Here is a 13893-nt window from a genome sequence, read left to right as displayed (position 1 = left end):
CCAGCCCCTGAGGGCAGGACCTCAGCAGCCACCAGAGGTGTACACCAGGCTGTGCAGACAGTGTGGAGCCCCAGGCAGGAAGCAGAGAAGGGCAAACTGCTGACTTCCTTCTGTCTTGGGGTCCTGTCCTTCTGAACCTCCTCCTCCTCAGCACACAACACTCCATCACACATCTGGAAAGACCTGCCTACCTGTGACCCTGGCCCAGGCCCTGCTCCTCAGTTCTCTCTGAGACCCCCACTCAGTGGCCCTCTGGCCTCACACCTCCCTACTCCTGTGAATGTAGCCCCTCCCCCGGTCTCTCTGTCTACCTGAGGCTCCCAGAGGTGATCTCCTGCTGCAGGGACGTTCCCTGTGTTGTTCATGTCTCCTGTCCATCCATCTCGCATGTGAGTAAAGTGGTTAAATAAAGCCAAGTCTGCTGCTCCTTCAGCTGTGTGACCCCCCCCAGAGCCCAAGTGGTCTGGGTGCAGCTGGAAGAGGGATGCCACATGGACGAAACTGCCCTGGGTCCCTCCTGGAAAGTGGCCCCTGAGTCAGGCACCCTATCGTCCAGTTGGGGCAAAAGGGCTGGAGCACACCTGTCCCACTGCCAGGCGCTTTCCTTGGCCACGGCCCAGCATCAATCAGCCCTTGATCTGCACCCAAGAAGAACACCATCCATCTCTTGCCGGGCTATGGTTCACGGCCAGCCTCCTCCCCCAAAGGGCACATCAAACCAACACCACAGTCCAACAAACCACAAAGCAAATGGTACGAGTTTAATTCAACCACAAATCTGATAGAAAGAAGGTAAAAGAAGGCTCAACACAAACACTTGAGAAAGGAAGGGATCAGTTGAGAAAAGGGGGGTGGGGAGAAGAGGAGGAGTAAGAAAAGGCAGAGAAGGTAAAGGAAGAAAGAGAGGAGGTTGCCAGGGAGAGAGCAGATTGTGGTCCAAAGTCCAGTCCTGGCCGCTGTCTCTCTGCTCCTTCCCCTGAGACTTGGTGTGATAACAACACAGTGTCCTGTGCCAGAATTCCCAATCAGTTTGTTCTTGGACTGTGTCCCAGATTCCCCATCAGGAGGGAACCCAGCTGTCAATCCAGACCAAACTCACATTAAATAAATTTGAATATACACTGTACAAGAAAGCCAGCCCATCCCCCATCTTACAAGCCTCCTGACCCCCCAAATAAGGCCCTTCCCTGGCCCCTCTGTGCATCAGGGGATCCCCGAGGGCTGAAGAGGAAGGAGAAGAAATAGCTTGGCTCCCATATGGGCCCGCCATGTCCATGCATAAGCCATTTTGGCTGCTAGGGACACCACTGTGACCCCAATGAGGCTCCACACCCAGGCTGGGGTGGGAGGAGTAGCTGGCGGTGACAGTGACCTCTGAACCATGTGTGTCACACCCACCCTGCGTCCATATCCAGAGTCCCCTCCATCCAGCTGCAGCCTGAACAGCACAGTCTGGGGTGGGGCGGGGAGGGGGTCGTGCAAAGTGGTGAGGGAAGGACCCCTCACCCCGGGCCTTCCCTGAGAAGACCACGTGACCAAAGGCAAGGCAGGGGAGGTGCATGACGGGTGGGGGTGGAAGACGCAGGCGGGTGGCCCCCACCCTAGGTCACTCTGCAGGCGGGTGGGCCAGATTGGCCAGGACCTTGGCCTGGTCCACGGCATCCAGCAGGTTCTTGGCGTCCACGGCCAGGGTGTGGGAGGCCGTGAGCATCTGTCGCTTGCACTCCTCACTCAGGGAGGTCACGGCATTCTGCTGCGCCAGCCGCATCTTGTTGATGAGGTCTGCCAGGTCCTTGTTGAGCAGCTTCTGGGTCCCCTCAATCTGTAGGGAGAGCATACAGAGAGGCGGGGTGCTTGGGCCTGGGGAAGGGTATTGGCTGAGGTAGTCAGCAGTCCCTGGGGACAAGGTGGGTCCAGGCCTGGCTGAATCCAGCCCCCCATACAGATTGGAGTGGGCATCCCAACCCCTAGCCAATCATGTGTGAGCATGGCCTGACCCAGCCCCATACGCCATCCGGTCACAGCAACAACCCTTCACACCACCAGCATTTAAGTGAACGGTCAGGGTCCACGGGCCTGTGCCGTTTTGTAACTGTCTACTGTCAAATCAAGAGATCTGGGATTTTTCTTTTTTAACCACCACATGCCCAGAGCCTAGCAACTGAGCACATGAAACGCAAGAGATGTTTGCTGAATGAGCGAGTGGTCATCCCTAGGATAGGGAGCTATCACATCACACCTGACCTCTCCTCAGGAAATTTGCCCTGAAGCTGGCTAGGTCCCTGGTGGCCATCTCAGCCCTCTGGTGGTACCTGCCTAGCTGGGGCTCCTCTGTGGGCTACTGCTGCCACCCAGAGGCAGGTTGAGAAATGTCCCAAGTGTCCCTGCTCTGTCTTGCCTTGAGCAGACAGATGGTTAGGGTGGTGATGGGATGGGCCACATGCCACATGAATCATGTGGCGGAGAGCTGACGGTGAGAGGCAGAGGATCCCAGAGCTCCATGGGAGGTCCACATTTGGTTTCCAGACGGACAATCGACAAATGTCCAGTGGCTCTGGATCAGCTTCTTACAGCTGCAGTAACAAATGACCACAAACCCAGCAGCTCCGAGCAGCACAGGTCATTCCCTGACAGTTCCGCAGGTCAGACTTCTGAGCAGGCCAAATGGGGCTAACACCAGGGTGCGGACTGGACTGTGTTCCTTCTAGAGCTGGGCAGGGTGTTCCCTGCCTTTCCCCATGTTGAAGCTGCACCCTCCAGCAGCAGTGTCCCTCTGACTTTGGTTTCTATCATCACAGCCCTTCTCTGACCTTCCCCCCGTTGCCCATTAATAAGGACACAGGCCCACTTGGATAATCCACCTAATCTCCCCCTCTCAAGAGCTTCACACTGATCACATCCCCCAACCCCCTTTAGCCTTGTAAGATAATGCGTTCACAGGTCCCAGGGATCAGGCTAGGTCCCTGTGGCCATCATAGGGCTGTGTCAGCAGGACACTGGGATTCCCAGGGCTTCATTGACAGCTCAGGATTTCAATGACACATTCACCTTGACCTCGGTCCAGTGAGTAGATAAAGGATCAAGGGTGGGGAGGAGAGGTAGGCGTGCCCTCTTGCACATCCGCATTCAATGAGCATTCATGGCAATCTGAGATCCGGATAGGAAATTCACCCCAGAAGCTGGCCAGGCTCCTGGGGGCCTCTAGGCCCTCTGGTGGTGGCTGCCCAGACATGCTGCGCGGTCTCCTGCTGGTCAGAAATGGGGCTGCCCAGGTGGCCCCAGGGGCCTCTGCTAGAAATGCAACTAGGAACAGGTGGAGGTACGGGGAGAAGTGACAGATTCGATACCATCTAGGATAGGACACCTACCTCTGTCCTCGAAGATGATGGCAAGGAGGGCAGGAGACCATCCACACTCCCAATGAGCTTCCTCAGGGTCAGCCCCACGTTCTGAGGGGAGGAAGGCGCAGGACAGCTGTTACCGCCTGCTGTTTTCTTTTCCAGAAAGCCCTGTTTGCTTTGGCAGGAGCACTTCTTGGGGGTTCCAGGAACCAACTTCCCTTTGACCATGGGTGGAGACACCATCCCCTTCTTCAGGGGTGCACAGCCCCACCTCCTCGGGTCCCCTTCCGCCCGGGCTCTCACCTTCACCACCACCACGTAGCCCTCGGGGGGCAGCTGGCACAGCTCATTCTTGAGATCCAGCACGGCCCGCACCAGCTCCATGACATTGAGGTACACCAGGTCATCGGTTCGGTCCAGGTTGGCCGTGGGCTGGATGGACTAAGGACAAAAAGCAGAGGGGGCTTGGGGGACCTGGGAGGACCCTGCTACCACTGCTATTCTTTCGTGGGTAGGCAACTCAGCCACCAGTCACCAGGAAGGCCTCTTTTATGGAGTAATAGTGACCTTTCTTGGGGGGGTATCCCTCCCTCTGCCTCCAGGACAATGGCTGTCCAGCCAGGGAGCCTAATCACGTTCTGGTGATGGCCTCACCAGAACCATGGAACCATCAGCCTTGGGGTCCAGGTTGGTCAGTGCCCATCAGGTGATTCTAATGGGCAGCCGACATGGAGAACCACTGTTCTAGAGCAAAGAATGCCAGTGGCCACCCAGGCTACTGCAAGGACAGGGCGGAGGGGGGTGCCAGAAGCTCGAGGGAGGCTCAAGAGAGAAAGGGGCCACTCCTCCTCCCCCAGGGCTGCACCTATGAGCTTTCCTCTGGGTCAGGCAGTGGGGACAGGAGCCTGGCTCTACCCCTGCTTCTACAAGAACCAGCTGTGTAGCCTGAGGCAAGGAGCTTGTCTTTAAAGTCCATAGTCCTCAGTCCTGGGAATCCCCACTCCAATTCACATCCAGCCTTGGGGGAGCCAACACCTACCTGTGCCCCCAGTCGCGGTGGCTTCTGTGGGGGTCCCGTGAACTCCGCTGCAATGGGAAGGACAGTGAGTGAGTAAGTGGGCGGAGGGGTCTCAGCAGCTGGCCTTTTCCTTCATTCACGCTGATGATCAAGCAAAGCCCTCTCCTCTGCTACCAGGAGACTCAGGGGGCATTAGGCCCCAATCCCAGGAAGATGGCAGGGGAAGAGCATGCTGGCCTCCGTGGTTTGTAGAGAAAGAAAAAAAATCAAAGTCACAGCAGAGATGGGGTGACCTCATGGGAGTTCCAGCTCTGACATGCTTCCTCCTTGGTGGACACAGGCCTGGGGGACAGCAACACTGTGGCCTTGGCCAGCCATGAAAAAGAAGCCTCACCCTCTGCAGGCAATGGGGGTCCATGGAGCCCCCACCCTGGTGTAGCAGCTGCTCATGGGTAGATTTGTGAGGATGCTATATTGATTTTCCTTGAGCATTTGGGGCTCAAGGAAATGAAATACCAGCAGAGCCTTGCTGTTCACGCTCACTCTGATGAACAGACACACACAGGCCCTGCGCAGCGGCTGGAAGGGAAAGCACAGGATGGAAGTCAGAACACCTGGTTCTGCTCACACCTCCGCCACCAGAGAGCCCTGCCACCCAGGACAGCACATCTGTATTCCCCACATCTCAATTTTCATCCGCAGAATAAGAGGGTTAGCTCTGAAGTCACCTGGAACCAGAGAGCCTAGGCTCACCCCTGAGCCACGTAATTAGCAGCTGGGTGACACTGGGCAAGTTATCAACCAGCCGGCATCTCAGTGGCATCCTTTGTAAAATGGAGACACACCGCCAGTCTCTGAGTTGCTACAATACAAATGAGTTAACACTTGTGACTTGGCTGGTGCCTGCCCTGTGTTAAGTTCTCTGTGTCCATTGTCCTTGTTCTTCTTATCATTATCATCAGCTCCTCCCCCTCCTTTCCCTGACTTCAGCACAGGCTTCTGGAGAGATCTCCTAGGCTTGGTCTCATTCATCCCTTGGGCTTGGAGAAGACCTAAGAAGTAGGGGAGGTGGGTGGAGCTACTTAACCTTCCTCCACCAGGGTGAGGAGTGGAAAGGCGAGAATCACCCACTCTGCCAAATAAAGGCAGGCAGGAGATGGACAGAGAAGAGGACTGAGGAGGAGGGCGGAGCAGCTCTCCACTCTGAGCTGACCCCCTTTGCACATGCCACATTAAAACAAGGCAAATAGATGGTTCTCAACATTGCAGGCATACTCTGCTGCCCCCTGCACAGGCAGTGAACAAAGATGGGGTACCCAGGTGGGGACTCCCCAAGGAAGGGCAGGAACACTCACTGTAGCCGGCCTCCTTCTCTGGGGTCTACAAGGAAAGAAGGGAAGAGAACAGTCACTTCTACAGCTCTGGGGACCACCCACTGTCCCCCTCCCTCAGCCTGCTCCACAGTGTGATCAGAGACTATGGCCATGGGGTGGGAGGGTCCCAAGATGGGCAGCCCCAAGGAGGAGACAGGCAGGCCCAGGGACTGGTGATTCCTGTGGCGACAAGGCCTTCCTAGGCCGTGGTTCTAAAAAGAGGCCTCCTCAGGTGACTTACCAATGGGGACTTATCATTCATGTAAACCATAGGGTCCTGCAGAGGAGACCAAAGGCAACAACTTAGGGTTCTGGAACTGAACACCAAAATGCACGGCACGCCTTTGTCCCAGCCAGTGGGAGGCAAAGAGGGCACGGGGAGAGCAGGGAAACCCCTCCCGGGCTCCGCGCAGGCTCACCAAGGACTTCTCCTCCTGCCTCAGCCACTGGGAATCTTCCAGCATCTGCTTCTGCTGCTTGTCCAGGATCTGCCGCATCTTGATCTTCTCAGCCTCCCACAGCTGCTGGGCCTCTTCTCTGCTGCTGGGTCGGATGAAGTCCTCCTCCTGGGAGGACAGCAGAGAGAAAGGAGAGATGCAATGAGCCCATCCCCAGGCTTGGAGGAGGGACGGTGTCCAGAAGAGCCTCAGGGGAGCCACAAGCCTCGGCCTCGAAGTCGCTTCTTTCTAGCTTGTTCTTAGCCTGGCAGCCCTATATGCAGACAGTTACTATCAGGGACTCACACACAGCCCTGGAGGCAGCAGGAATGACGAACCCCAGCACACACTGCTAAACGTGCACCGTACTCAAGCTGCGACGTGAACTGTCAATGACATTCTGACATTATATTTTCTCGGTTGGCATTGGTGATGTTGCTGTCATTTAATAGATTTAGAAATGCAAAGCCAGCCTCTGGAAGCCCTTTGTTTTTTTTTTTCTCCACCTAAGTGCCATGGTGGCAGTCCTGGAAGCTTCACGGGACACAGGTACGGCCTCCAGCTCCCTGGCACGCAGTCCCACTCAGCTTTGTTAAGGTAGCCGCCAGGGTTATCTAACCAAAGGCCAGAAGTGCAGGAGCTAGAGGCAGGATGAAGAATGAAATTTAAAGAAGCAAAGCTCTGCAGATCTCAAGGCAAGTGCTTCCTCTCCCCTGCTTTATCAGCCTCACCCCGTTTTCACTCACCTGTGGGACTGCGGACCTACAGACTGAGCTGCTGAATGGAAAGCGCGGGTGTCTTCCTATTTTCCCTCCTCCTTTTTATGGTTCAATTGTGTAATTATCTGCTTAGTCCCTCCTACTACTCTGCTTTCCCCCTGCTGTACAGTGATCCCCTTGGCATCCGGGACGGAGGGAGAGTGCCAGGGGCATCCTTTTGAGTACTCCCCAGGGAGCCTTTGCCAGTGACAGGACTCAGCCATGACATGGAAGCCCACAGGCACTCCAGCTCCTGCTATAGTCTGAATGTGGCCCTCACAGTTCATGTGTTGGATGTTTAATCTCCTGCACAACAGCGTTGGGAGGTGGGGACTTTAAGAGACCACTAGGCCACGAGGGCTCTGCCTTCATGAATGGGTCAGTGCCACCAAAGCAGGGGTGGGCTAGTTAGCACAGGAGGGGAGACTGACAGAATCACGAGTTAGGCCTCCTTCCCTCACTTTCCCATACTGTTTTTCGTCACAGGGGTGATGCCTCTGCCAAGCTGTGACACAGCAAGAAAACCCTCACCAGCTGTGGCCCTTGATGCTGGACTTCCTAGCCTCCAGAACTGTAAGAGATGGATCTCTGTTCATCATACATCACCCAGTCCCCAGTGTCCTGTTAACAGCAGCAGAAAATGAACTAAAACAGTTCCTTTCCTTCAAAGTGGCCAGTGCACACACAAATCACATAAAGAAAATTCTAGAAAAACTCTATATACTTTTAGAAAGCTACAATCCCTGCCAAGCCTCTCAAAATAGTTTCCCCAGTACACCCTATAAAACAAACTTGAATATTACAATATAGTCTAAAAACAGCTGTTTTGGGATAGTTTACCTAGAGTTCATTTAGCTTCAGTTACCAATATTGATTTCTAATAATATTTTCCCTACAAGTTAGGTTTTTTGCTAAAATATTCCTTATTCAATGATCTATTCAATAAGTACTCATTAAGCAATACTATGAAGCAGGCATAGAACTGGGTGCTGGGAGAATAGTGATTTTAAAATAGAAGATGTTCCTTTTCTCGTGGGGATCAGTAAACAAGAGTTAGGCCAGGGTTGGGGCCAGACAATCAACCCTTTATTTCAAGGAAATTTCCTTGTAGGATGCAAAGCAGCCTCTGGCCTCCACCCTCTAGGTACCTGCAGCCCTCCCCACTGGGACAAATGTGTCTCCAGACATTGCCAAGTGTCCCCGCAGAAGCAAAACACCTCAGCTGAGGATCACTGAGCTAGACTGTTTTAAAAGAAAACAGATTTCAGAATGTAAGGGTATTTTACAACCCTGGGATTGCTGAATATATGATCTACTTTACAGAGACAGAGTGCTATGGTTTGGGCATTGTTTGTCCCCCAGAGGTCCATGTGCTGGATGGAGGCTGGGTTCCATGTGGCAGTGCCAAGGTGTTGGAACCTCCAAAAGAAGTGGGGCCAGGTGGGACATAACTAGACTGCAGGGGTGCCACTCTTACAAATGGTTTAATGCTCTCTCATGGGAGTGGGCCAGCTGTGGAAGGAGTGCATTAATTCTTGAGAGAGGGGACTGCTATGAAAAATGTATCCCTCTTGGGATCTTGTTTTCTGTATTGCCATGGGATCTCTCCTTCCTATATGTGCTCCCACCGTGATGCCACCCATCAGACTGTGATGTAGCCAGAAGGCTTTCACCAGAGCTAAGCACATGTCAGTGTCTTTGGATCTCTGAAACTATGAGCTAAACAAACCCCTCTTCTCTATAAAGTATCCAGCCTCGGGCATTTTTTTATAGCCACACAAAAAGGAATAAGTACTCATTAAGCAATTGAAGCAGGCATAGAACTGATACTCCAAAATGAACAAATTTTGAGGCCACAAATATCCTTGGTTAAGTGTCAATACCTGTAAACACAATGGTATGGCTGCCCCAGGCTATTGACAAATAGTGATAAAAAGGAACTAAGTGCCTGAGGTTCTATATACAGAGATAAGAATTTCTAGGTGTAAGAAAAAAAAATACACAGACTGAGAAAGATTCAATGCAGAAAGGATCAGTTACTGGAGTCCGGAAAATACTGTATAATTTTACAAATGCCACCACTTTCATGCTTTGTGTGTTCCAAGCTTAATCTTAGCAAAAACCGTAATGAACCAATATTACAAGACCCAACAGAATGAGTCTTTCAATTTCATAGTAAGACCAAAGGAAAAAATGAGAGCATTTACAACCTTGAATCTCTAGGCTGGTTTTTCTGAAATGCACTCTAGGTATTCTTCCCAGGTCATGGACAGTTAACACTCCTTTTGTCTTTTAAAATGATGTTCATGAGCCACGACACCTGCCAGCCTCGTTCCCCCACCTCCATATATACCCTTCCTTGCTCAAACACCACCCCACTTGCCCCTGCCTCTTCCACCCCTACATTCCAGTTTCTTCCAGTCCATCCTTCAGGGCCCAGCTGAAAGCCAGCAGCAGGCAGGAGTCACTCTCCCCTCTGAACACCTGCTTCGTGGCCCCCACAACTTTCTGGCTCACATTACCCGTGAGCCTGCACTTGACCTGCTCCTTCTGACTGACTGTAAGCTGCTTGAAAGCAAAACCACGTGTTCCTCCTTCAGCACCCTGGACAGCGCCCGCGAGCGCACAGGCACACTGGCGCACAGGCGCACCGTGGCCTGTGGAACTTCAGTACTGACTTGCGAAGACTCCGGGAAGGAGATGCTGCCATCCTGACTCTGCGGCATCCCACAGGCTCCCAGATGAGCCAGGCCATGGGGCCAGTCAGGAGGAAAATTGCTGTTACCATCTCTGAGCGTTCCTTTACTGTTTCCAAATGCCTTGCAGGGGACCTCGTCAGCGCTTCGCCTGGGGGAGGATTTTCTCAGTGTTTCTGATCTATATTTTTAATCTTTTTTTGTTTGATTAAAGAAGTGCTCATTATGTTCTTGCAGGCAGATTTTTTCTTGGCAATTACTTCTAAACCCCTGACACAAAAGGTCTTTTTTCCTGCGGCACAGTCTGTCTTTATGGAACGGAACAAAATCCTCCTAGTGGAGCAGGGCTTAGACAAAGGCCACGCAGCCCCTCACGTGTACAAAACAGCTTCTTTCTAAAAGCACAGTTTTTAAAGGAAAGCTCCCTAAAATTTAATTAATTATGTATAAAGAGTCGAGGGCAGAAAGGTAGAGAAACTGCATACTGCCTAAATTATAGTACATGCTTAGAACCATAGTTTTATTATTGTTAAGCATATTAAAAGACAGAAATTGTTTAAATTAATGTGAGAGAGAAAAAAGAGGTAAGTTTATTTCACAACAGATCTTGCTGCCTGGAATTTGAAGCTACCATGGGCATTCAAATTTTTACTAAATAAAGAATAACAGTACAGACATATATCAACATACTTGCCAAAAATTTCCAAATCTGTTATGATAAATACATATTCCCTTGCCCCCAAATTTTTAGAGACATATATCTTGAGCCTGAAATATCAGACATATATACAAGTTAGAGCTAAAATAATGAGTTTAGCCTGTTTTGTAACCCAATTTGGTAAAATATGTCAAGATTTCACGACAACGAACGGCAAGAGGTCATTGAATTAAAGGAGATGATTGGTGGCAAGTGAGCATCTGCTTTCAAGCAAAGATGGTTTTGCTACATAAGATCCGACAATCAACAGATATTCCACAAAGCACTCAGGGTCTCACAGTCACTGATGACAAAGAGATCACTGGGGAGGTGGCTTGGCCTCCTCTCTAGCAGTTCATGAGCCTGTAACCACAATACCCCCCGAAGCTCCTTCCCACCCAGCAACACCTTTACAAAAGCAACAGCAGGAGAAGCAGCCGCCAGGAAGCCTTTCTTTCCTCTGATGGAGGAGAGATTTAGCAATCAGGCAGGATGGCAGAGTGGGGCAGAACCTCCAGGGTCTTTTATTCTCCAGCACCACCAGGCCTAGCTGCACTCCACCCACCAGCCTCCACACTACTGCACTGCACCCTGGCTCTGGGGCTCAGAAAAGGAAGATAATTTTACATCATTTGCCACAGCACCAGTGTGGACAAGGGCAGTTCCAGCTGGTGTCCAGCTGGTGTCCCCAGGAGCAGAGCCTAACTTCATCCCCACTCTGATGTATTTGCAAAGGGAAGAGTCACAGAACACCTCGATGACTTGACTGGCACACAGAAGCATGGAGGGCAGCCCTGAGGCTGAGGATGTGGGGTTCCTAATATCCCAGGCCACCTCCCTCCAGCAGCCTCCTCAGTCCGGGCTGGGACTCAGCATGCAGTGCCCTCTTACCCGCATGCTGTGGCGCTTGAAGACATTGTGCCGGTGGAGAGGTGGGGTATGCAGCGAGTTAACGGGAGATGGGTACTCCATAGGGCTGGTGAGCGTAGGGGAGCTGGCACACAGACCCTCAGGGACCTATTCAGGAGAAGCAAAGAAGCACAAGGCACAGGACAAGGCAAGGGGGTGGACAATCAGCTGCTACAAACAGGAGCACAAAGAAGTGATACAGGAGCATCATGGGGGACACAAACTTGCTCTCTCAGAGTTGCTGAAGAATGTGGTGTGGCATTTCCTTGGCCCTGTTGGATACACCTGGTGGAGCATCGTGGCCTCTCATCTGCCTAACACTCCCCCAGTGGTGTTCTGCACACACAGGGTCCATGCAGGCTGCTATTGAGACCATGACTCCTCCCTTGGGCCCTTTTCCAAACAGTTATGTTTCATAGTCATGTTACAAATTGACAGATATGATTAGTCCATGGATAAGTAAATTCTCACACACATAGTTGTCCTTCCATATTCAAGGGGGATTCATTCCAGGACACCCTGTAGATACCCCAAATCTGCAGATGCTCCAGTTCCTTGAGCAAACTGGCACGGTATTTGCATGTAACGTACATACATCTCCCAGTATGCTTTAAATCATCTCTAGATTGCTTTTGCCATCTAATGCAATGTAAGAGCTGAACAAATAGCTGGCATACAGTCATTTTAGGGGAATGGCAAGAAAAAAGTCTGTACATATTCAGTATAGATGAGATTTTTTTCCTATGTTAATATTTTTGATTCCTGGTTGGTTGAATCCATAGATACAGAGCCCACGAATATGGAGAGCCAACTGTGTGTGTGTGTGTATGTGTGTGTGTAATTATCAATAATTATATATAGTTATATGTAAAATTTAAATAACATCACTATTTTAAATATGTTTAGTTTTTAAGGACATTGCTTCCACCTTCTGAATCAAAGCATTTTATTTTCACATAAAGGAAAATATTGGTACTGTTGGTTCTTGGTTGGGCTTACTCAGGCATGGGGCATTTCCTTGGGAGAAAATACACAAACCTGGGGCACAGCCCCCTGTAAGGAGCATCAGTGAACTGACATTGTTGCTGTTGGTTGAGATATTCCAGTTCTGAACAGCAACTCTGATGGGGGGATGAAAGAGAGGGACAGAGAGGAAGCCGGGCTCCCTCTTACCCAGTCATAAGAGAAGGACTCAGGACAGGGGCATTCTGAGTCAGGGACCTACAGCCTTGATGAGATCCATGGTTGGTGGTGACAGAGGTGGAGAAGGCTCAGATGGAACCCTGCTCCCTTCACTGGCTACCCAGGTCCTGGCCAGGACCTCTGCAGGGAGCCTCAGGGATCCACTCCATTCTCTGGGGACATCAACCATCCCCAGTTCCTTGGGATTACTTCTCAGAGGCTCTGCTCAGGGTAGGAGGCCAGGGAAGTCTTGGACATGGGGAGGGAGCTACAAGCAGGTACACGAAGCAGCAGACACTGCAGACAGACAGACTAGGCTGCAGGAAGGTCTGCTTAGCTGAGGACAGTCTGGCAGGACCGAGTTGCTATTCTTTTGATGTGAGTTCAAACTCACATCAAAGAGCCAAACAAAGAAACAAAGAAGAGTCAACCCAGCTATCTTCATCGTCTGAGCAGATGGCTGCTACTCCTTAATGGCACAGGAATGGAATTTCAAGAAGCACCTGACAAGGGATGGGCCCGGCCATTCCCAGCCCCCTGGTTACACATTTACCTGGAACTGTAGCTTGGGAGCGAGCAGGTTGGTTTGTGGAGGGGGTCTATACTTGGGCCGGCTGGGCTGGAAAAGAGGATATAGAGCAGTGTCAGTTGCATCTCTCCCATTAATGAATGGATTGGCCCACTAAGGGGAGCATCAGCTTGAATATAGCTCAGCCTCATTCACAATGAAGGAGCAATGGTGGACAAGGTTATCATTAAATCATTTTGCATCCACTTCTGAGCACCAATTACATGCTGAGAGATGGGAAGTCACAGGGGCTGGCCTCTGCCAGAGGGGCTATGGCCAATTGGAGGGGTTAATGACCTCTGTGTGTGCAGCCTCCCTGTATGTGTGAGTGCCTGACAAACCAGCCATGGATAGCCACATTCAGAGCAGGAGGTCACTGAGGGCTCAGGGACTCACAGAAACTTCATGGAGATAAAAGCTGCATTGGGCCCCAGGGAAAGGGCAGCACATGCCTGGCAGGAGGAACAATGAGAAAAGACCTTGGTTCAGATCATACATTATTATGGACTGAATGTTTGTGTCCCCTTTAGTTCATATGTTGAAGTCCTGTCCCCCAATGTGACGGTTTAGGAGGCAGAGATTTTGGAAGGTGATTAGGGTTCAATGAGTTCATGAGGATGGGGCCCCATAAAGGGATTAGTGCCCTTAGAAGAAGAGGAGGAGAGACCAGAGGTTTCTCTCTCTCTCTCCACCAGGTGAGGACACAGCAGGAAGGTGGCTATCTGAAAGCCAGGAAGGGGCCCTCACCAGATACCAAAGTTGCTAGAGCCTGGCCTTGGACTTCCAACCTCCAGAAGAGAGATAAGTGCGTGATTTAAGCCACTCATTCTGTAGGATTTTGTTATGGCAGCTCTAGCTGACAAATACAGGCATGGTCTCTGGACCCCTCCCCCCACATGATGGTGGAGCAGTGG

General features: G+C 51.4%; 1 protein-coding gene across 3 annotated transcripts in view; it reads right to left on the bottom strand.

Annotated features, from left to right (window-relative positions):
- Positions 1 to 746: 746 nt before the first annotated feature.
- The window catches only part of Ptk2b (protein tyrosine kinase 2 beta), a gene marked incomplete at its 5' end in the record, with an annotated part of 29412 nt that continues 16265 nt past the window's right edge, over positions 747 to 13893 (bottom strand). Inside the window, 9 exon segments of one of the 3 annotated variants that reach the window (XM_046442942.1) lie at positions 747 to 1822; positions 3369 to 3449; positions 3645 to 3782; positions 4381 to 4427; positions 5715 to 5739; positions 5974 to 6009; positions 6152 to 6298; positions 11212 to 11337; positions 12965 to 13030. In XM_046442942.1, the coding sequence (XP_046298898.1) occupies positions 1607 to 1822; positions 3369 to 3449; positions 3645 to 3782; positions 4381 to 4427; positions 5715 to 5739; positions 5974 to 6009; positions 6152 to 6298; positions 11212 to 11337; positions 12965 to 13030 (882 nt within the window). 3 annotated transcript variants of the gene reach the window in all.

This window comes from Marmota monax, unplaced genomic scaffold (assembly GCF_021218885.2).
Source record: "Marmota monax isolate L192 unplaced genomic scaffold, Marmota_monax_Labrador192_F-V1.1 WCK01_AAM20220418_F8-fsc00344, whole genome shotgun sequence".
NCBI lineage: Eukaryota > Metazoa > Chordata > Mammalia > Rodentia > Sciuridae > Marmota > Marmota monax.
This window is presented reverse-complemented; position numbering and strand designations above follow the sequence as displayed.